Here is a 22,337-nt window from a genome sequence, read left to right as displayed (position 1 = left end):
ATTGCATAAAGTGATAACTACTCCTTTACTCTGATGGTTGATCAGAAAAAAGGTGAGAGTCTTTACATAGAGCTTAATGTAAAAGTTTTCCTATGTCTGTGGGTTTATGGTGTAGGCTGTTAAAAGGAAGACTGTTCTACAGTACATTTAGGATCTCATCGCTTTATTGAGTAATTCATGAATCAGACGGCATCCCCCTCAGAAAGTAAAAGGGAGCTCCACCAAGGAGGTGGAAAGGCAGAGCTTATATAGGGCAAATTTGGAAGCAAGTGAGGAAATGTTCTGATTGGCTGACGTTACGTTTCCATTTACACGGGGGGATCTTACAGAGTGAGGGGCAGATATACATTTATTAGAATTGCTATACTTGTGTCTTCTACTATGCTATCTCTACTGGACCCAACTGGTTTACCACCAGGTCTTGCTTATTTACCCTTCTCAGAAAGGGCTTCCTCCTGGTAACACCTAATGCAGGTGGCCATTTTATTTAATTTAATAGTCCCCCCTTTTGGTAATTTTTTCCAATGATCTCATTGGGAACTTGAACAAAATGTTCTAGTCACCACCACTGATTTCTTTTCAGGCAGTTGAGTAGCTCAGTCATTTTGTTAAATTTTTCCTTTTCATTTTTCTTCTTTTTTTCCTTTCTTGATTGCAGTGAGGTTCTTTGGGTAGCTGCTCAAACCAGGATCTTACATTTAAACTTCTTGGAGCAGTGTTACTTACTTTAGTGGACTGTGGGTAAAGCCCTCTCTTTGAATTAGGGTGTCTATTATTTTTATCTGATTTTTAGTCTCGGTCCTCTAGAGACAGTCCCATTTCTATCTCATTTTAATTAGCTACCTTAAGAGCAAAAGTCTGTCTTGAGGGTGACAAGGAATTTGAACAGAGTCATGAAACACAATTTGTATAAGAAATAGAAACATACAGACTGATAATTACAATTAAAGCATAAATCCAAAGTATACAAGTTTATCTCTCTATTCCACTAAACCAAGAACCTAGGTCAGAAATAGATCTGTTCGTTGAAATGATTAAACCTGATGATATCATCAAACACCTTAACTTGGTCCTTGAAATACTTATGTTATTAATCAGTGTGCCAGATGTTAACATAAAAGCAACACTGTTCATGGAAATTCAGGGTATCTAAAGCCCTTCTATTTTGTAAGACCACAGATATTAAGCTGTTAACCTTAGCATGGAAGATCTGAAGAGCATTAGGATGGTGTTAAAACTGTTTCATAACCTTAGATCTACTTATAACTTTGGTTCCAGGTCATATATTTCTAGGGAAGGTATGATGGTCACAAGAAAGAATGGAACCCTGTATTATGATAAGTCAAGGGATTGAGGGTATTATCCATCCCTTTTTCATTAGTTTGAGGCCCAATGTACAAAGGATCCTAAGTTAGCTTTCTGACTGACATTTAGGGTAGACAGTATATACAAGATCACAAGATCCAGTCCAAATTACAGATATGTAACAAAACCTACGCAATTATCTGCATTTTACAAAGGGTATATTATTCTTGATCATAAAATAAGGCAAGTTTCATTAGATTTGGCCTCATTACCTACACAAGTGCAGCACAAATGGTGATTTATCATATAGGCCTTTTTAAGTTTGCTTTTTCTGGAAGGAACCTCCAAATGGGCTTTTTTTTTTTTTTTTTTTTTTTGGAGGTACTGGGGATTGAACCCAGGACCTCCTATGTGGGAAGCAGGCACTCAACCACATGAGCTACATCTACTCCCCTCCAAATGGACTTTTAAAAGCCATGTTTCCTATGCCTGCCATAAAGTAACCTTCTTTAATCATGTGTAAGGCTGGAAACCTTAGAGCCAGGTACCAGAGTGGTTTTCCCAAGAGGATTTTGTAAACCTTGACTCCATAAATTCAACCTTAGTTCCTTAAAAGTATCTGGTCTTGTCTGATTAAATGTCAAAACGTGATGTTTCTGTATTATGCTCTGTAAATAAGGAAGACAAAAGCTGACTAATTATTTTCCCATAAAAATAAGAATATTCAATAAGAGTTTCTGAAGTCTGGCAGGAAGGAAAAGATATATGTTTTATGAATTAGAGATAGTTTAAGGGAAAAGAGTAATGGATTCCTTGTATCCAGGAAATAGAACATTAGAACTTCAACAACTATACAAACAAAACTTATCATCTCTATTTTTTATCAGTTCATTCAGTCCCAGGAAATTAATCTTGTTACCACTTGGTCTTGTGTTAGGCATCTCATGAACCAACTGGCTTCTCTACTAGAATTTTGGAGCTCTTGACTCACTCTGGTGGTATGGTTTCAAAGTTATTTAAGCATTGTCATTAGAAGCCTGTACCCCAGAGTACTGGCATAGTACTTTCTAGGGGTCTTGAGACACCCCTTTGTGTTGAAGGCAAAGCCTTCTGGCCTTCAGATGATTGCATGCTTTCAGGGAAGCATTAGAATAGAACTTGTCTGTAGACAACAGACTTAAAACTGCTGTAGTTAGTATGATTTTACGAAAGTGCAGGTTCATTATAAAAATACAACTAAGAAGGAAATTTGGTTTTTCTGTGACACATAACATTTTTTAAGAATTACTGAAATTATGACCAATAAAACTGTTGTTTAATATCAGGTAGATTAGTACTAGGACATCTCAAGGACAGTGAGGATATTGGCAAATTACTAGGAAGTATATACAATTGATGAAATGTTTATATTAATAACTTTGTACCCATACAGAGTTAACCAACAGAAGGTTAGAAAATTCTTTTTAATGTGACAACACTTCCCACGAAACTCATATCAAATAAACCTAACTAATTTTAGCACCTGTTTTTTAGGTGAGAAAACAGAACTCCTTTGTGATTTTCCAGGGGCCCTCTGGAAAATCCCAAAGACATTAAAATCAAAGAGATATCATTTAGGGTTTGATTTTGGGAAGGCAAAATATAAAAAAGTTGTCAGGTTGAACACTTTGTTTAATAGGAAAATGTGTCATTGTGAAACAGTATTTGGTTCCCTGCTTAACCAAAGTGACAATAAAAATTTTGTAAAGTAAATAGGTGTTAACGTGGTTGTAAAAAAAAAAAACAAAACTTAGTTCTTTCAAAAGTGAGAAGGCATGTTCTCTTAATAAAGGGTGTAAGGTCCATATAAAGGAGATTATTCTGATAAGGTACAAGAATATTTGCCTTCCAAGCTTTTACTCAGATGGTTGAGAACAATTTTTATAGCCTCTTACTAAGAGCAGTCCAATAATCTAAGAACTTTGTCATTTTAAGAGAGAAAATCAAATTCCAGTTTTATATGAAGGTACTGTCTGATAAGAAATTCTTTAAAAATCTTATAAACTTATCAAGTCAAGCCAAACTTGACCACAAAAAAATATAATCCCTATTCTGCAAACTTTTTACAGTTTTCTATATTCACTGAGGGTTCGTCTTACACGTTCCTATTTCTCATTCAGTAGTAACCAGTCATTTTATTTTGAGAGAAAACTATTCTATTTTTCTTTAACAAAAAGAACACATCCTGCATATCTTACATATTTAAGTTACCAAAAAAGATCTTAGAAACCACCTTCAAGCCAACATCCTAAAAAATACAATTAATCTTAAAGTTTGTCTGAATAATAATTCAATTTGGTTAAACACAAATTTACATTTTTTATCATTGAAAGATCTAGAAGATATAATACTAGCTTACCTATCAGCCTGCATAAATTTAGGAAGAACATATCCAAATAAAATAAAATTGTATGCTTGTATTCTCCTTAAAATTGATAACTCAGGAGAAACAGCAGTTTTTATATAACAATATTAAACTAATCCCAGTTGTCAGAGGTTTATCTGAATTGTTTTAACTTGATTTAAAAATAAAAAATTTGGATTTGGTACTACAAATACTCTCTTCCCATTGGAAATTTTAGAAGTTTGGTTTCCTTAATTTCTTGGACTTTAAGAGTTTAATTTATATGTAAGTACTTATTTATCTTTAAGCCAATTTGAGTAAAGCTCCTTTAAAGAGTTTTAATAAATTAATTCAGTAGTACCATCTGGAGGTAGGAAATAAAAATCAGACATACAGACACAGAGAGTACTTATAGCTTCAATTTAAGTTTTCAGCTATGAGTCCAACATAAAAACACAGAAGCCTCATGAGCTTTTAATTTCTCATTTTCCTTTTGTAAAGAAACCTTTAATGAAGCTATTTTATTTTTAAGATTTATTTTTTATTTATTTCTCCTCACCCGGGCCCCCTCCCTCCCCCCAGTTGTCTGCTCTCTGCGTCCATTCGCTGTGTGGTCTTCTGTGACCGCTTCTATCCTTATCAGCGGCACCAGGAATCAGTGTTTCTTTTTGTTGCATCATCTTGTTGTGTCAGCTCTACCGTGTGTGTGGTGCCATTCTTGGGCAGGCTGCACTTTCTTTCCTGCTGGGTGGCTCTCCTTACAGGGTGCACTCCCTTGCGCGTGGGGCTCCCCTATGCGGGGGACACCCCTGGGTGGCAGGGCACTCCTTGCGCGCATCAGCACTGGGCGTGGGCCAGCTCCACACGGGTCAAGGAGGCCGGGGGTTTGAACTGCGGACCTCCCATGTGGTAGGCGGACGCCCTATCCATTGGGCCAAGTCCGCTTCCCTAATGAAGCTATTTTAGAGTCTTGCAGTTTCTTAGACTCTGAGTACCTACTGAAATAGGCGTCCTGTTTGGCATTTTTAATACGGGAACCTGGGAAGCAGACTTGGCCCAGTGGTTAGGGCGTCCATCTACCACATGGGAGGTCCACGGTTCAAACCCCGGGCCTCCTTGACCCATGTGGAGCTGGCCCACTGATGCGCACAAGGAGTGCCCTGCCACGCAGGGGTGTCCCTGTGTGGGGGAGCCCCACACACAAGGAGTGCGCCCCCCGTAAGGAGAGCTGCCCAGCGTGAAAGAAAGTGCAGCCTGCCTAAGAATGGCACAGCCCACACGGAGAGCTGACACAACAAGATGACGCAACAAAAAGAAACACAGATTCCTTGTGCCGCTGACAACAGAAGTGGACAAAGAAGATGTAGCAAATAGACACAGAGAACAGACAACCAGGGCAGGCAGGGGGAAAGAGAGAGAAATAAATAAATAAATAAATCTTTAAAAAAAAAAAAACACGGGAACCCTTTTTCTCAAGTGAACTTCTGAGATGAGTATTAAGTTTGTCTAATTGGAACATTCCTTCTTACGGCCATTGCAACTTTAGGTAGTCTTTGGTGAGATTTTGCTATTTTGTTAGATAGGTACAGCTCCCAGCCCCAAATTTTTGAATATGTAATATCATAAGGTACCAAAGGGTAGAAAATCACAGTTTATAGAGTTTGAGGACCCCATCTTTATTATTTCACTTCTTACCCTGTGCACAGGCAAAGCACTTCTTACCTTGTGCATGGAACAAAGAAACTAATAATAGCAAAAATGAAACAGTTGACTGCACCAAAAGGCTAGGGACTCAGCCTTAAAATGTGAATCTTCTCGTCAACAAATTGACCCACTAACCTTTGGACTAAAAGTTAGTGATATTGGAAAGCTCAACCACAATGCAGAACTAGGATTCAAGAGGGACTTGCAACTCTTGGAGATGGCAAGGAGAACAGAAAATTCAAGAGGTCAACAGGCCTTCTCCTGTCTTTCTCATTGTCACCAGAGCCATCAGCATTTGCCTTGGGTCCCATCCTCATCGCCAAAACTGTTAAAAGAAAAACTGTTCAACAACATTAAATTTAGGATTCCATAGCTTTATATTGAGCTATTCATGAGTCAGGCAGCATCCCATTCAGAAAACAAGGGAATTCCACCAAGGCAGTGGAAGAAGAAAGCTTGTATAAGGCAAAGGTGGAAACAAGTGAGGAAATGGTCTGACTGGCTGACATTTTGTTTCCATTTTACCTAGGAGGAGTCTCACAAAGTGGAGGGCAGATATACATTGATTAGTGATATGCTTGTCCTTTCTGCTGTGCTATCTCTACTGGACCAAAACTAGTTTATCAGCAGTGGGTGCTTATCTGCAGGTCTGTAGGGTATATTCCATTATTGTCTTTTCTCAGAAAGCCCCTGCAGGTCAATTGTTTCTGTCTTTTAGAAAGGGGTTCCTCTAGGCAACACCCAATACAGGTGGACATTTTATTTTACTTAACAAGGCTAAGGAATATCTGCATTCCTTAAATTAGAATATATGTTCATTGACTCGCCCTGCTCCTGATCTTCTTCCCACCCCAAACTTCTCTTTCTTATAGAATTGATGATCTCAACATTCACTTCTCAGTCCTAAAAACCTACTCCTGCAACCTGACATCTTGCCATCAAGTCCTACCAATTAACTTTTAAAGATTGCTGCATTATTCCCTCTTCTGTATCCTTTCTGTTACTAACCTTGTTCAGGCAACTGCCATAGTCGTCTTCCCGGTTTCCCTAAACCAGGGTTTCTTAACAAGGGATCCACGAGCTTGAATTGAAATTCAAAAAAGCATTATTCCTGTGGGGATGTGTTGGTACGGTTGTGCTATATTTACTAAATAATAAAGAGTATAGTGCGAACTTAGTAAGGGGCCTGTGGTTTTCACCTGACTGGCAAAGGGGTCCATGGAACAAAAAAAAAGGTTAAGAACCCCTACCCTAAATCCATCTTGTTTTCCTCAAAATCATATTTCATTTGGCCCTCAATTATGTAAAATACAAACTAACCCTGTAATTCCCCTCCATAAAAGGCTTCATTGGTCCTGTGTATCAGAGTTTGACCAATAGTTTCTGAATCCAGAAAACTTGATTTTAGTGTTTTTTGGACATATATATTCTCATCTACAAAATGGGAATTAATTATGGACCTTTGTGGTTTTTTAAAGAATTAAATAAGATATTTTATGCACTAACACAGGGTCTAGCTTACAGTTTTCAATAAATATTACACTTGATATTAGTAACATTTGTTGTTGCCAAAATCAGGGGTAGGCTCCTTCTCTGGGTTAATTTGGGTACTTTTAAAATAAGAATGAGTTTGAAATTTTAAGATACTAATAAGACTTAGTGCTTTTGTTTTCTAGTTAAAATGTTATTAAACAATATTGAATGGCATTCCATTATTATCCATTCTGGTTTCCGGGCTCTACTTAGAAGATTTTTCTCTTTTTAATTTCCAAATTTCCCAGCAGGTTCAGGTTTCTCCATTTATTTGCAGAGGAAAACCCAGAAGGATTTTCCCATAACTAGGTATCTGCTTGAAAGGGATAAGATGTCTGATTTCTTTTGCCATCTCCCTTCAGGCAGGAATTTGTCACATTAAATTTCAGTAAAAAAATTCATTACTTTTTTGAGGCATATTTAATGGGTAGGTTTCTGTTAATTAATAGGAACATTAAACTGTAAACTGGCTCAATTTCAGGCAGATTTCTTACAGTAATGGCACGTATTATATGCTGCAGCTGTAACATTTTATGTAAATTATCTTCTGAGCAGGGTACATGCAGATCTTATTTGAAAATTGTCTCTCTCGTTTCTCACAATCACATATAAAATCTCTAATTATATGACAAGATTAGAAGACTTAAGGCCTATAAAGGAGATTTTAACAAAGTACTTCCAGGAACAAAACAATTATTATTATACAACATAATTTCCAGGCTCCTTAACATGTTCTCTACAGTCTTCCGTGTCCTTTACCATCCATCTAGTCTCATTTTTTAGTAGTTCCCTGTACATTAGGTCTAATGCTGGCTTTCTGCCTCCTCTGGTTTTTACCTCCTTGGGCATGAGATGGTTTAGAGATTTCTGCTCTGAACCACCATGATATACTTTACTTACTGCTCTCATTACATTTGTTGCCAGTTATTATAATTTTCTACTTGTGCTATTTCCACAAGTAGTGCTTCTTAAATTTATCTCTATGGTTAAGAAGTGGTTCTTAAATTTATCTTTTTATCACAGTACCTAGCTTATAGAGGGTACCCAATAAATTGTGCTAAATGAATGGCTTCTGACTTAACATATGTAGCAGTCACATCATCTGAATATTTGTAGAATCCAGACTCAGTATCAATACATTTAAAACAAAACTGATTTTTCCTGCTACAAAACAAAAACCCATTTTCCGTTCCTAATGACTAACTTGTTTCTGTTTGCACCTGTAACTTTCCCAGCCATTTGGGCCTGAAAGCTTATTAACCTTGACGAGGCTTTCCTCCATATCAATTCATTGCTAGATCTTATTAAAATTATTTATATACTTATTCTCACACTTCTACTTTCCATTTTCACTCTCATTACCTGGTAATTTAGTTAAAGCCCACATTTCCTCTTTTTTTGGTGTAAATTTTTTTTATTTCAAAAGATAAAAAAACTTTAATATGGAAAGATAGAAAAGAAAAATGAACCCAATGTACCCTTCCTCAGATTCAACACTATCAAAACAGCCAATATTGTTTCACCTATACCCTCACATACTTCCTCTAGCCCCACCCTCATAGGATTATTTTAGAACGAAACCAAAACATATCAACTTGGCTATAAATGGAAAGGTTTTTAAAAACATAACCAGAGTATCATTTATATTATATTAAGTTATAATTCCTCTATCATCAGATACGAAATATATCCTTTATTGTTTCAAGAATGTCTTTTTACATGTGACTTTTTCAAATCTGACTGCAAACAAGGGCCACTTATTGTATGTGATTAATATGTCTTGTACATCATTATATTAATTTGTAATAGCTCTCTCTTCCCTTTCTTTTTTCCAAAAAGAAAACTGGCTTGTTGAATTTCCAGCCCTCTGCATTTTGTTGATTGCATCCCTCAGGTGCCATTTAACATGTTTCTGAATTCTTTGTAAATCTTGTAACCTGATATAGCTAGAGAATTAAGCAGATTTTTTTTAAGCAAAAATATTTCACAAGTGGTACTCTGTAATTTCTATTAATTCAAACCAAGAGGTAAAAAATATTGTTGTCCCTCTTTTTTAACCTTAGGATCCATCAGTGTGTTCAGTTGTTAACAGCCTGAGCCACTGTATTAGTTATTACTACATAATATATTATCACAAACTTAGTAGCTTAAAATAACACAAAATTACCTCACATTTTTTGTGGGTCAAGTCCTGGATACTTTACAAATTGCAATCAAGGTGTCAGTCAGGGTTGGGGTCTCCTTTAAGGCTCAGAAGGATCCACTTTCAAGTTCACATGTTTTTGGCAGAATTTGCTTCCTTCCAAGCTTTTGAATCTCAGTTTCTTGCTATCAGCTAGAAGATACCCTTATGTGCTTGCTGTGTGGCCCGCCTTATAGCACCTCACCATATGGAAGTTTGCTTTTTTTTTTTTAAAGATTTATTTTTATTTATTTCTCTCCCCTTCCCCTCCACCCCAGTTGTCTGCTCTCTGTGTCCATTCGCTGTGTGTTCTTTTGTGTCCACTTCTTTTCTTGTCAGCAGCACCTGGAATCTGTCTCTTTCTGTTGAGTCATCTTGCTGCGTTAGCTCTCCATGTGTGCGGCGCCACACCTGGGCAGGCTGAACTTTCACATTGACGGCTCTCTTTACAGGGCACACTCCTTGTGTGTGGGGCTCCCCTAAGCAGGGGACATCCCTGCGTGGCAGGGCACTCCTTGAGCGCATCAGCACTGAGCATGGGCCAGCTCATCACACAGGTCAGGAGGCCCTGGGTTTGAACCGTGGACCTCCCGTGTGGTAGGCAGACACTCTAACCGATGAGCCAAGCCTGCTTCCCTGGAAGTTTGCTTTTTAAAGCCAGCAAGGGTGATTTTCCTAGCAAGATGGGTTACAATCCTGTATAGCACATTCACATACACAGAATCACGTACATCCCATTACCTTTGCCATATTCTGTTGGTAGAAGTAAGTCACAAGTCCATCCTACACTTAGCAGGAGGGATCAGATAAGGGTATAAATACTAAAAGATGACAATCATGGAGGGCCACCCCACCATTTGTCTGTCATAGTCATCCTTTATAACTTTCCCCAACAGCCTTTCATCTATGGCTTTAGTAGACCTTGCAGATCATTGCCAAAGTCCTTTCATTAGGGGTCCCAAAAGAGTGATATTCTACTGTTTTTGATTATTACTGTGCATTTGTTACCTGGGATTCTTCCATAAAGGAAACCTTCTCTTCACTGATATTTTAATAAACCTTAAATACAAGCTTTACACAAAAACAGTGGACCTGTTTGATTCTTTCCCTTTACTGACCAGTTTTCAGAATAATGAATTGGTTCCCAAGAATGACCAATGAAGTTTTAAAAATATTAACTGAGGGGTTTTAAACAAACTTGATAAATTCTAATCCACTGCAGTAATTTTACACACACACACACACACATCAGTGCTGACATAGCAACAATATTCAAGAATATTTTGGAAGTAATCACCTATCCTCTGACAGTTTTTAATTTTTTAATTTCCTTCCATAAGCACAGCTGCACAGCTGCAATCACAATGTACATAACCATTTTAGATCCTTCTGCTCCCCCTTTTTTCCCCTTTCTTTTTCAATGAGGGCAGGAGTAAAGTCCCTTTTAGGCTCTTGGAGGACACAACACTGCTCCACAACATAAGTATTTTGAGAAGCTATTTGTGTGTCTTTGAAGGCTGGCTTCTGTGGATAGATTTCTTCCCTTGTGCTTTCTTGTCTAGGCCCCACTCAGTTCTCTATGGTTTGTTCCCCTGGGGCACTGCTGGGGCATACACTTGGTGTGCCTTGTCTTCTTCCACCACCCAAGTTTTATTTTGGATAATTATAAACCTACAGAAAGTTAGGAGGACAGGAAAATAAACACCTGTGTACCCTTTACCTAGATTCACCACTTATTATCATTTAACAATGTTTGCTTTATCTTGTTCTTGCTCTTGTGAACCTTTATTAGTCAGCCAAAGAGGTGCTAATGCAAAATACCAGAAATCTTTTGGCTTTTATAAAGGGTATTTATTTGGGGTAGAAGCTTACCGTTACCAGGCCATAAAGCATAAGTTATTTCCCTCACCAAAGTCTATTGTCTCGTGTTGGGGCAAGATGGCTGCTGACGTCTGCTAAGACTTCAGGCTTCTTGGGTTCCTCTCTTTCCAGGGCTGTTTCTCTCCAGGCTCAGCTGCTCTGCTCTCTGCACAAGGCCAGCTGTAGACTATTGGGTGAACGGCTCTGTCTCTCTCCACAGAGCTTCTGCTGTGTCTAAGGAACCATCTCTATTCCTCTGTGTTCTCCTATGTGTTTACTTCCCAGGCTCCAGTTCAAAAAACTCCAAATCTGTTTTCTGCAATGCGGTTTCTTTGTGAGTCCCTACCCACCAAGTGGCTGGGGACTCAACATTCTACCGATGTAGACCAAAGCCTTAATCATTATTTAATCAAGTAAAAGTAAAACCTCTGAATCTAATACACTCTAATACACCCAGAGGAAAAGACCAGTTTGCAAACATAATTCAATATCTATTTTTAGAATTCATAACCAGTGCCAAACTGCTACAGCACCCATGCTCCTTCCATTTATCCACTTATCCATACTTTCTTTTTTACTCAGCTATTTGAAATTAAATTTCAAGTGTCATGACACTTCATCTCTGAATACTTTGTTCTGTATCTCCTAGGGATAAGGGTGTTTTCTTAAAAAGCCAAACCTTTAGCACTCTCAGGAAATTTAACATCGATATTACCTGATAATTAGTTCATATTTCAAAAACTCCCACTTGTTCTATTAATATCCTTTAAAACTTTCTTTTTTTTAATCTCATGCATCCAATCAAAGATCAAACATTGCATTTAGTTTTCAATCTCTTTGGTGTCCTTGAATATAGAACAGTACTCTCCAAGTTTTTATGTACATCTTTTATAATAGTTATATATTTTAAATGTCTAGGCCAGTGTTGTAAAATGTCCAAAAATTTGGCTTCACCTAATTGTTCATTATTATTATACTCAGGTTAAAAACACCTTTGGTAAGAATGCAGCATAAGTGGGTTTTTCTCAGTGCATCTCATCTGGTCACTGTTCTTTTTGGCCAGTGTCAGAGATCCCCAGGGATGGCTCGTGTGTCCTTTTGAAACCTCAGTAGTCTGTCATAGTTTCCTTGCTTTCTGGGAAAACAAGAATGTTCTAGGTTACTTTGGTACATTTTATACTCTATACCCTAGATCAGTGATTTCTCTAAGAAGTCCTATTTCCCTATAGGGAAAATGGTATTAGAGACCAAAATCTGGACTCTAGGAGTCCTTATTACTACTGAGTGGTCAGCCTTTTCAGTGGGTAGAGCTAGGAATATTTAAAATAAAAATATATCAAATATGTTCTGATACTTCGTAATTCAATGTGGAAGATTCAGGATTTTACTTGTGATTGCATATTTTTGTCTTTTATGATGAAAATATTGGCTCCCAATTATACAGATATGAATACTTGTCTGCTATATTCTATATAGATTGGTTTCATAACAATACCCATATGATTACAAATATGTAAATTAAAATGCTTTAGATTTATTCACAGTTATTTTTATCTTGAGAATATGTCCCTCTAGGGACTTACAGTCAACTTCCTGTACTCAAAGTTTACCCTCCAGCATTCCCTTGTACTTTCATAGGTAATTTTTTAATTATCCGGATTTCTTGAATATAAGCAAATTTATGTAAATTTATACCCCATCCTTATTAGATAAAAAGTAATATACTAGGAAAGCGGCTGTGGCTCAATCAGTTGGGCTCCTGTCTACCATATGAGAGGCCCTGGGTTTGCATCCCAGGGCCTCCTCGTGAAGGAAGGCTGGCCTGTGCCCACACTGCAGAGAGCTGACAGCCCGTGCTGCATAAAGCTGACGCAGCAAGATGATGCAACAAAGGAAAACAAGCAGACACAGAAAAAAATGCACAGCAAATGGACACAGGACAGCAAAACATGCCACAAGGGGGAGTGGAGGAATAAATAAATCTTTTTAAAAATGTAACATACTATATCAGTATTCTTTGTTTTTCACTTAATAGTACATCCTAGAAATCACTACACAGTACTAAGATCTTCATCATTTTTTTTTACAGCTGCTTAGTGTTCCTTTAGGTAAATAAGCTGGATATTTGGATTGTTTTTAGTCTTTTGCAGTTACTTTACAAAAATATATTAAAATTATATGTAATTAGCATTAAATATCTTTAAAAGACAGGTGCGTCAGTAATGGAGCAGTTAGCAAGAATTCTAGAGAGCTGATTTTGGCCTGAGTTTTAAAGTTTAAAAGGGTGCTTAGAACATCATAACTTTCGACACTGACAAAACATGAGATACACATTTTAAAATTCAAGGGTAAAAATACTCTATCTTTTTCTAGCACTGTTAGTTTTTTCTGTATTTTACCAGTCAGCAAAAGCAGTACATTAGCATAATCAGTCATCTTTTGGTATCTGTTCCCATTTTTCAAAGTGTTTTAGTTTCCTGGCTGCTAATACAATGAGTTGGCTTAAACATTGAGAATTTCTTGGCTCACGGTTTTGAGGCTAGAAGTTCAAAATGAAGGCATCTGCCAAGGTGATGCTTTCTCCCTTAAGACTTTTATGTTCTGGGGCTGGCAGCAGGTGATCCTTCATCCTTGCTTATCCATCACATGGCAGTGCATATGGTGGTGTCTTCTTTCTCTTCCAGGTTCCAGCTCCTTACTGCTTCCTGTGGCTAGTCTCTGTGGCCTTTCTCTGTAAGGCCTCCAGTAATAGGATTAAGACCCATTCTGATTCAATTGGGTCACACCTTAACTGAAGTAATCTCATCAAAAGGTCTTATCTGCAATGGTTCTAACCCACAGGAATGGATTAAGATTAAGAAAATATTTTGCTGGGGTACATAGCTCCAAGCCACATGCAAAGGAAGGAATAGACTCAGAAGATGCCTTGTCCAAGGTCACACAACTAAAGAGGACATAGAGCTATACTGAGTCCCAGTGTAGTTCCATTGAACCCCTGTTCATTAATTATATAATTATTTAATGAGCTTCTACTTTACATAAGGCACTGGGGCTATAATGAACACAACAAAGTCCATGCCCTTTTTCAGAGTTTATAGTCTAATAAAGGAAACAGTCCCCACAGTTATCATAAAGTGTGACAAGGTGAGGTAAGTACAAAGGACTATGTGAATACTTCACAGACACTATTTGAAACAGTATACAACAGTCAGAAACAGCTGATATCTGACTCAGTTTACACTTCCATGTGTTAGTAAAACCTAAATTTTCCTTCTTCTTTGGAAATTTGCTAATTTTCAAAGACCTTAGACTTGCGCAACCCAAACAACCACTTATAGCTGATATTTACACATTCAGTTTGAAATTTACTCAGGTCTAGAAAGAATCTGCTTTACCCCAGCTGTGGAAACATGTATACCATTCCACTTTCATGGTCCTTCTGAAGTCCAAACTTGAAGTTCTTGATGCGTAGCAGGTGGTGCATAAATGTTAAATAAGTGAACAAAGTCTCCCAAAGTAAAATTCTCCTAATAAGTTGGGCAGTCCAATCTGACCAGGCTCAAAAAACCTGCTTCTAATGCATTATTTTACCTAAGTATGGATTTCCTGGTATTTCTGTGGCCTGGGCACTGTTACTGTTACTTGATTTAGTTTGCAATTTCCCATTATCCTTTACTCACTGAATATGAAAGCATTCAACAAAAATATACTAACTTCAAAGTTTTTCCTCTAACATATGTTTTCTCAAACAGCCACATCAAAAGTTTTATAAGAGTTACAAATAATCCTCTTACAATGTTTTTAAGAATGACAGGGACAAGCATGTTGAGATACAGATCTTTGACTTTACAGTTATGTGTTTGTAATACTTTTAAAGTGTGGCAGTTTCTAATGTTTTAAGATTTCATGGATATTGTTCTGCAAGAGCAATTAATGATTTTAGTTATTTTTTTTCCTAATTTTCAGGTAAAGAAGACACACCCTCATTGCTTGGTCTCTGTGGTTCTCTAACATCAGTCGCAAGCTACAAGTCTCTAACAAGCCTAAAATCTAATGACTACCTTGCAAGTCCTACAGCAGAGATGACAAGTCCAGGCCTAACTCCATCCTGAAAATTTTATGTAAAAGCCAAAAGATTTTATGTTGTAAATGTACAGTTTACTCAAGTTTGACTCCTGGGAAGACCTATGAAGTTTTATATTGTTCTGGCACATGTTTGGAATTCTATTGCTAAAAATACAGAGTTCAGTCCACTCCTTATAAAGTTCTGATTGAAAAACATAATGATCTTGTCATTTTCCATTTTGAATTATTCTCCTTGTCATTGAGGAATGTCACTGAAGGTAGTTTTAAAAGTGACTAGACTTTAAAAAATACTTTCAGAGATCCTCTAAACAATCTATTACAAACTGTACACAGTTATTATTCACTGATATTCATGTATGTTTAAATATATCTTAGTCACTAGAGACTAAGTTCAATTCTTTCTGGAGATTTAGGCTAAGTATTTTCTTTCACTCTTTTATTCAGTGATTTTTTTTTTAATGACTTATAAATTTCATTTTCTTCTTCCTGGGTTCTAATATTTAAATGCTTTCTTTTTCATATGAGGCTGCTGTTTTATAGTGATTTATTCAGTTTTTCTTTTAACACTTATTATTTGGAATCAGCTTAACATTCCAGTTAATATTTTATAAATTTTATAGGAATGTGCCTTTTTAGGCAGTTACTAATGACTTTGTGAGGTTAGAGAAAGTATTTTACAGTATTTTAGGCCCTTCAGGTAAACTGAAAAGCAAATTTCTTACCTTTGTTTTCCCAGGATTTTCTCAAAAGGTCATAGATTTAAAAATATGACCATGTATGCCTCAAATGTTGAAAACATTTAAAAATGTAAAACAAATGTTGAAAAGCATTTTATCAGGAAAGATTTCAAATTAAGGATTCACAAAGTTTTTAAATAAAAGATCAGTAGGGTAATCACCATACTTTACAATAAATATGTCTACACACAGTTCTGTTTTTTTCTCCCCCTTGTGCAACAATAATAGTTATGTATATTTTACAGACTATCATTAATTATGCTATAACCTCATCTTAAAATTTCTTATGCTTCTTCAGATAATAAGTTAGTTTTCTTTCTAAAAAGCTAAGATCTGTATTTTAAGTCTTTCTGAAATTTTTGCAACAATTGCAAATAATAATCATTTGTCCCTAAAAATTCTACCATATTGAGAGAGAAAATGTATGAAGCATATTTTCTATAGTAAATAATATGAGGAGAACATGATTAGTTGTGCCAAAGAAGTTTTATACATTGTTTACATGATGAGGCTACAATATTTATAGGGGGCTTCATATGGTATATTTATTAATAAAACATTACATTCAAGCTTAGTAGCTTTGACATATAGGAGGAATGTTCCTCATCAAGCAATTTGAGAGGAGACAAAAAGTGTTGAACTTAACCACAATCATTCTTTGTATTAGAATAGTAGGAGTGTGGTGGTTCCCTGCAAGATTGAGAGAATTTAAAATAATAAATAGGAATAAGGCTACTTATTTATTAGTAAAACAGTGCAAACAATGTCATTTCAGGGATAAAGGAGGCCTGGAAGTCCTTAAAATTAGGTTATCTTAAATGTGCTGGAACATACTCAGAGCTTTATTCCTTCAGCTTAAGACTTTAATACATGTAGAAATGCAAACATTCTTGTGTAAAGGTACCTTTAATCTCTTCTCAAGCCTGTGTACCTTCTTGTGAATGAGGTATCCAAAGCAGTTTTTAATCAGCATGAAGGATGAGAGGACGGTATGCAATGGGGACATTGGAAACCTTGAGAAGGGAGGGAGGAGATATATGTGGAAGGGGACAGTGAGGCAAAAATAACAAGAAGCCCTACTTCAAAAGTTTAGGTTGGCCTTGAGCACTACTGCTGCTTTCCTAAGAACTATTAGTATGTTTAAATGCTTTATCATTCATGGTCTACTCTTAATTGACATTTATGATCCTTTACTAATAAAATCAGTTAAATTTTTCCATACATTTTTATAATATAGAAAAGAAATTCAAAGTTGCATAATTGACCTTTTTTTCAGGTTTGTTTAATAAATACAGAACTTGTGCATCTTAACATGCTGCTAAATGCAGATTTAAACATGACATCTGAGGATCATGACTTCCTCCTTTCTTGGAGCTCTTGGTATAGAATTCATCTGCTATTGTGAAATTCAGGTTTCTACACAGTTCATTTTACACTAGTTATAAAGATAGCTTGTAAATGTTTGCATGAGGAAGAAATTTATGTCTTAATCTTTAGTTTTAGGTGGTAGTGTTTATTGTACAAATAAAGAATGCTGAATTATATGTTGTTATTTCCATAAATATTTTGTTGCCTTGATGTACTATATTTGTTGCATGTATATTAAACATTTTGTACCATGCAACAACAGTCTATTTTTTTTTTTCCTGATCAAAAAGCTACCTGATTAAAGTACCCTGTACTTCTGTTTCAACAGATTTGGTAAATGTATATTATTTCACACCTAATATGAAAATGGATTTTGAGAAATCCTTATTTCAACTCATATCAAATTAAATACTCTTTATTTTTAAAACATAATATGCTTTCAAATAGGCAACATCTTTGAAGTGACAGTTTAGTAGTGATTCTCAGTTACTACTGAGTTAATTATATAATAACACATTCATTTTCTTATCTGTAAAATGGAAACACCACCATCTCAGCACCTACATGATAGCGTCAAAATCATTTCAGCATTAAATGAAATCATCTGTGTAAGCTCGTAAAATAGAAACACAAATGGTAATTATTTACAGAAACCTTTAAAAAAAGCAAGTAAAACCAAGTCAGTTTTGATTTAAGTTATCTTTATTAGACTTACATGCAAGTTTTCAAATGGCTATAAATTTTGTCTCAAATTTACAACTTTTAAAAATTTCTGCAGTAAAGTTCCTACCATTATGTAAAATTTCCAGATTTTGATAAGCTAATATATTGGATTACCTCTGAAATGTCTCATGACTGCTTTGAACATCAGGGCTCTTAAAAATGTCTTAAATCAGTTCACTTAGATTTCTTCAATGAGCAAAACAGATTCTATTTAACTTTAGCATTTGTTCTTTTTAACTGGAGAAGATAAAATCATATCATTGTCATTAGGGCATCTTTTTAAAATTAATTTATTTTTTAATTGAACTTAATAGATCACAAGGAATGTTACATTTAAAACATAAAAAACAAAACATAAGAGGTTCCCATATAACCCACTCCCCACCACATCATTTTTGTAAATTGTAATTTTTGAAGATATATAAATCACAAAAAAAAATGTTACATTAAAAAATATAAGAGGTTCTTGTATATCCCCTACCCCCCACCCTACTCCTCCCTTACCAACAACCTCCCTCATCATTGTGGCACACTCATCGCACTCAGTGAACACATTTTGGGGCACTGCGGCACTACACAGATAATAGTTTACCCTGTAGCTTGCACTCTCCCTCATTACATTCAGTGGGTTATGGCAGGATATATAAAGTCCAGCATCTGACCCTGCCATATCATTAAGAACAACTCAAAATCCCAAAAATGCCCCCACATCACATCTCTTCTACCCTCTCCCTGCCCTCAGCAACTACTGTGGCCACTTTTAAAGTGGGTTTTGATCTAAACCAAAACTTAGATTACTGTTAAATAAGTCATCTTATTATACGTCCCATTTTCCATATTGCCAGTTAACTAAAGTCCATGTCTCACTGTTACACTGTGCCAAAAGGTCTTCTTCCTTGGTTTCCGATTGCCTTCTTGTTCGTTCTTTGGCGCAGAAGGTCCCTGACTACATTTCCAGTCTCACCTCCTACCACATGCCCTCAAATACCCTTGGTTAAACCACATGGACGTAAATTCAGGTCCTTTACTGAGACTCCCAATTTATGTTTCATTGGATTACCTGTCTATCCCAATCTTAGAAGCATTCCCTGACCACTCCCTATCTTCTCCCAGGCTGGAATGAAGTTCCTCAACTTTCCCATAACTCCCTTTGCATACTTCTATCAATCACAGCTCTGAGATCTCTTTGTGCACAGTGACTGTTATCTGAAATGTCTTATCTGTAGTGCTTTTTTTACTGCCTACCACATAAAAATGTTGAATGCTGGATTAATAAAAGCAGTTTTTATTTAAAAAGTTCATTTTGGAAAAAAATTTCAAATGTGGCATACTAAATTTCCCCTCCTTCCTGAGATATGTGCCCAAGAAAAAGGGAGGGAAGAATTTAAACTAGGCTTATGAAGTCAATCAAGCATAGTGAATAGTTTTCCTAGAAAGAAAGAAAAGTAAAATATAAGAAATGTTTACTTTAACTGCATACCTACTTTTAAAAAAAGACTAGTGTGTATTATATTAAAGGTAGCAAAAACTAATACTTGAATAAGACATTTCTTTTAAAAAGTTATGTATATGTTAGAAAATTTAACATTACTTTAAAAATAATAGAATGAAAACCATTTCTTTTCAGAAATGTCATTATTATCAAGAACACTGGTATTGACTAAGTTTGAAAATATTATAGGTCCTGCAACATATATACGGAAAAGACTAGTAAGTCCATGTGGTTGAAATTAAATTTGTTTATCTGAAGTGAAATCCGGGAATATTAATCACTTCCAAAATAGGGTCCATCATTTTATTTTACAAGAATGAACTCGGGGGGAAAATAAAAATCTTAATATTTTAGCTATTCCAAGACTGACTTTTTCCATGTACTCTTTCACTATGAAAATGAAGGTATCATTAGAAAATGCTGAAAATCTAACAAAATCTTTTCTGTCACTAATTTTTTATTCAGAAGTAATTAATGCTTCTTTACCTCTTAAGGTTTCAATCCAGCCATCTTTTCATCTACACAAATTACATGTGTTAGAAAACTACTAGGTAATTAGATTTATTTAACTTATTTTAGTCATAAATTATAAGTGCAGTATGGGGGAGGGACATCCATTCTGGTATTCCTAAGTGATACTTAAGATGAAATATATGACTGCTTTTTTAGAGCACAGTTCTAAGTCTTCCTTTTTCCACCAATTACCTATCAAAAAGAAGCACAGCAAATAAAAAATCTAGCAAAACCAAGATAAATTTAGTTCTGTTAAACAGCAGTATTTAGATAAACTTTAACATAGTGATTTTTATTTGAAAATATTTAACTGAAAACAATGTTAATTTTAATTTAAGTCATAAAATATTTAATGGACATTTAGGTTTAAAGTCAAATATATATATGTAGGTATATTTTGCAAATTAAGGGTAGATCAACACATGATAAAATAAAAAGTTATACATAAACCCTATGTAGTTTATTTCTGGTGAAACATATAAACATTTTTCTACTATAATACAAAATACATTAATTTCCCTAGTGACCCTAGAGAAGATTTATCATCCAACTATATTACTCCATTTAAACAAACAAAAAAAGCTTCACATTTTCATAAAATACACAGACTGCAATAAAGTGCTTTTTCTTATAGAATATGTAGATCACTCTGAGAAAATCAAACAAAAATGTTACAAAGCATATCATTTCTTGTCTTGCCATCATATCCTTTATTTCATTCCTATAAGTACTCCTAAACTAAATTATTTAGGCATTAGCCTACACTGACCAAAAACAATTTCTTCAGGGAAACTGTTTTTTGTTTATGTTAGTCTCACAGTCTGTGTACTAATATAAGATGGCATGAAATCAGTGGACATGTTGAAAATATTTTGCAACTGATATCATAGTAATAATCTCTGCCATGTTAGAACAAGCCAACAGAAGCGACCAAGAAAACTCCACAAGCAATGATACTTGAGTTACAAGGTGGTTAAAAAAAAATCCATGAAACTTCACTACACAAACAATGAGCCCTAAAGTTAAACCATGGACTAGAGTTAATAGTACAATTATAAAAATGTGCTTTCATCAATTGTAACAAATGTACCACATTAATGCAAGGTGTTAATGATAGTGTGGTATATGGGACTCCTGCATTTTATGCATGATTTTCTGTAAACCCACAGATTCTATAATAAAAAATTTAAAAGAGACACATCCTGTGCCTACACTTTATATTCATTAGTCTAAATACAATGTGGTTAGAAAACTACACACTGATGTTTGATTAAAGTGACTACTGCAATCAGTACTCCCTGTCTTATAAAAACAGTTGATAATACAAGGTCTTAAGTCATCAAAACTGGCAGCATCCATCACACAAATGATTGCATTTTGGTTCATAAAGATAAAATAGCCACACCTTTGAAGAAATCCTAATAAAGATGTGTAACTGGAGGTAGGGGTGGGGGGGAAGGGGACCTAATGCATTTTGATTAAAGAAATAACAATAAGTAATATTTGGTAAATGTGACATTTATTGACTGCCTTTATTCTCTACTGAAATACTTAAATATCTCTCTATATGATTTAATGTCCATAGAGACTTGGGGTTTTTTCTTCTAGCCTTTGGATATTATTCAGCACACAATTCAAAAAGTTCTCATATATCTGACACACTCCCAATAAGATTAAGTTACACAGAATTGTATACATATCAAACTTTCAGAGATTATTGCTTTCAGTGCTAAAGAATTTTTTTCCCCTTATAAGGGTAAGTATATTCTCAGTGGTTGTGTTTTCTGGAATATCCTGTTCAATATATCAAATCAGGATAACAAAATTTATTTTAAAATTAGGATTATGATTTAGAAGCAGAGTAGAAATTACTATTTAAATCACAGGAAAAAAAGACAAATCATTATAATAAAATAATGGTGAAAAAGTTCTTGCCTAAGATTCTCCATCTTATTATTTGGCTCTGGTTGTTATTTCAAGTTGAAACAGCACTACTAGAACTGCTGGCTTTGAACATTTTGTTTCTGGAAAAAAGCTTTTCCAAATTCATATGTACTGATCATAATGGCACAAGCAGGAGCAACTTTAATTAAACGGGGTATAAGGCCTAAAAAGAGAATATAAGAATATCAGAACAAACGTCATCTCATTTTAAAAAATATAATTTGACTTCATTCAGATAAGGAACAAATTAAATGAAGTGATATATCAAATATTCAGCCATAAACTTGGTGCAAAGAACAAGCCAAACTGCTCCCTCCCAACCTCTTCAACTTCAATTCCATATTATTTTATGTAGAACTTTTATTTTATTGATAGTTAAACCTATTATTTAAAACTTCTTTTAACTTTTGTAGCAAAGATGGTTAGAAGAAAAAAAATAAATGTGGAATGTTTTCTAAAACTTCCTCCTGAAAAGATAATTTTAGAAAGTGATAGATTTAAAAGTAA

General features: G+C 35.3%; 2 protein-coding genes and 1 long non-coding RNA gene across 20 annotated transcripts in view; 1 reads left to right on the top strand and 2 right to left on the bottom strand.

Annotated features, from left to right (window-relative positions):
* The window catches only part of RUNDC3B (RUN domain containing 3B), a 256,564-nt gene extending 239,150 nt beyond the window's left edge, over window positions 1-17,414 (top strand). For all 8 annotated transcript variants that reach the window (XM_058297049.2, XM_058297056.1, XM_058297053.1 and 5 more), the window contains one exon: window positions 14,934-17,414. In XM_058297049.2, coding sequence (XP_058153032.1) covers window positions 14,934-15,079 — 146 coding nt within the window. In that variant the 3' untranslated portion in view covers window positions 15,080-17,414. The remainder of the gene's footprint in view (window positions 1-14,933) is intronic.
* Window positions 11,935-22,337, bottom strand: part of SLC25A40 (solute carrier family 25 member 40) — a 104,301-nt gene continuing 93,898 nt past the window's right edge. For 8 of the 11 annotated variants that reach the window (XR_011648830.1, XR_011648832.1, XR_011648833.1 and 5 more), the window contains one exon: window positions 17,843-21,993. Coding sequence is in view for 6 of the 11 variants with exons in the window: in XM_004478086.4 (XP_004478143.2) it covers window positions 21,881-21,993 (113 nt within the window). In the remaining 5 variants the exon portion in view is untranslated. Of the gene's footprint in view, window positions 12,103-17,842; window positions 21,994-22,337 lie in introns of those variants that run through there. The other 3 variants (XR_011648831.1, XR_011648829.1, XM_058297070.2) reach the window with 2 other exon arrangements.
* LOC139439028 (uncharacterized) lies at window positions 17,843-19,996 on the bottom strand. Its single transcript, XR_011648834.1, has 2 exons — window positions 19,860-19,996; window positions 17,843-19,310 (listed from the first exon to the last, which is right to left on the bottom strand). It is a non-coding gene; the product is annotated as an uncharacterized lncRNA (long non-coding RNA).

The sequence above is a fragment of the Dasypus novemcinctus genome, chromosome 5 (genome assembly GCF_030445035.2).
Source record: "Dasypus novemcinctus isolate mDasNov1 chromosome 5, mDasNov1.1.hap2, whole genome shotgun sequence".
In the NCBI taxonomy this organism is placed as follows: domain Eukaryota; kingdom Metazoa; phylum Chordata; class Mammalia; order Cingulata; family Dasypodidae; genus Dasypus; species Dasypus novemcinctus.
This window is presented reverse-complemented; position numbering and strand designations above follow the sequence as displayed.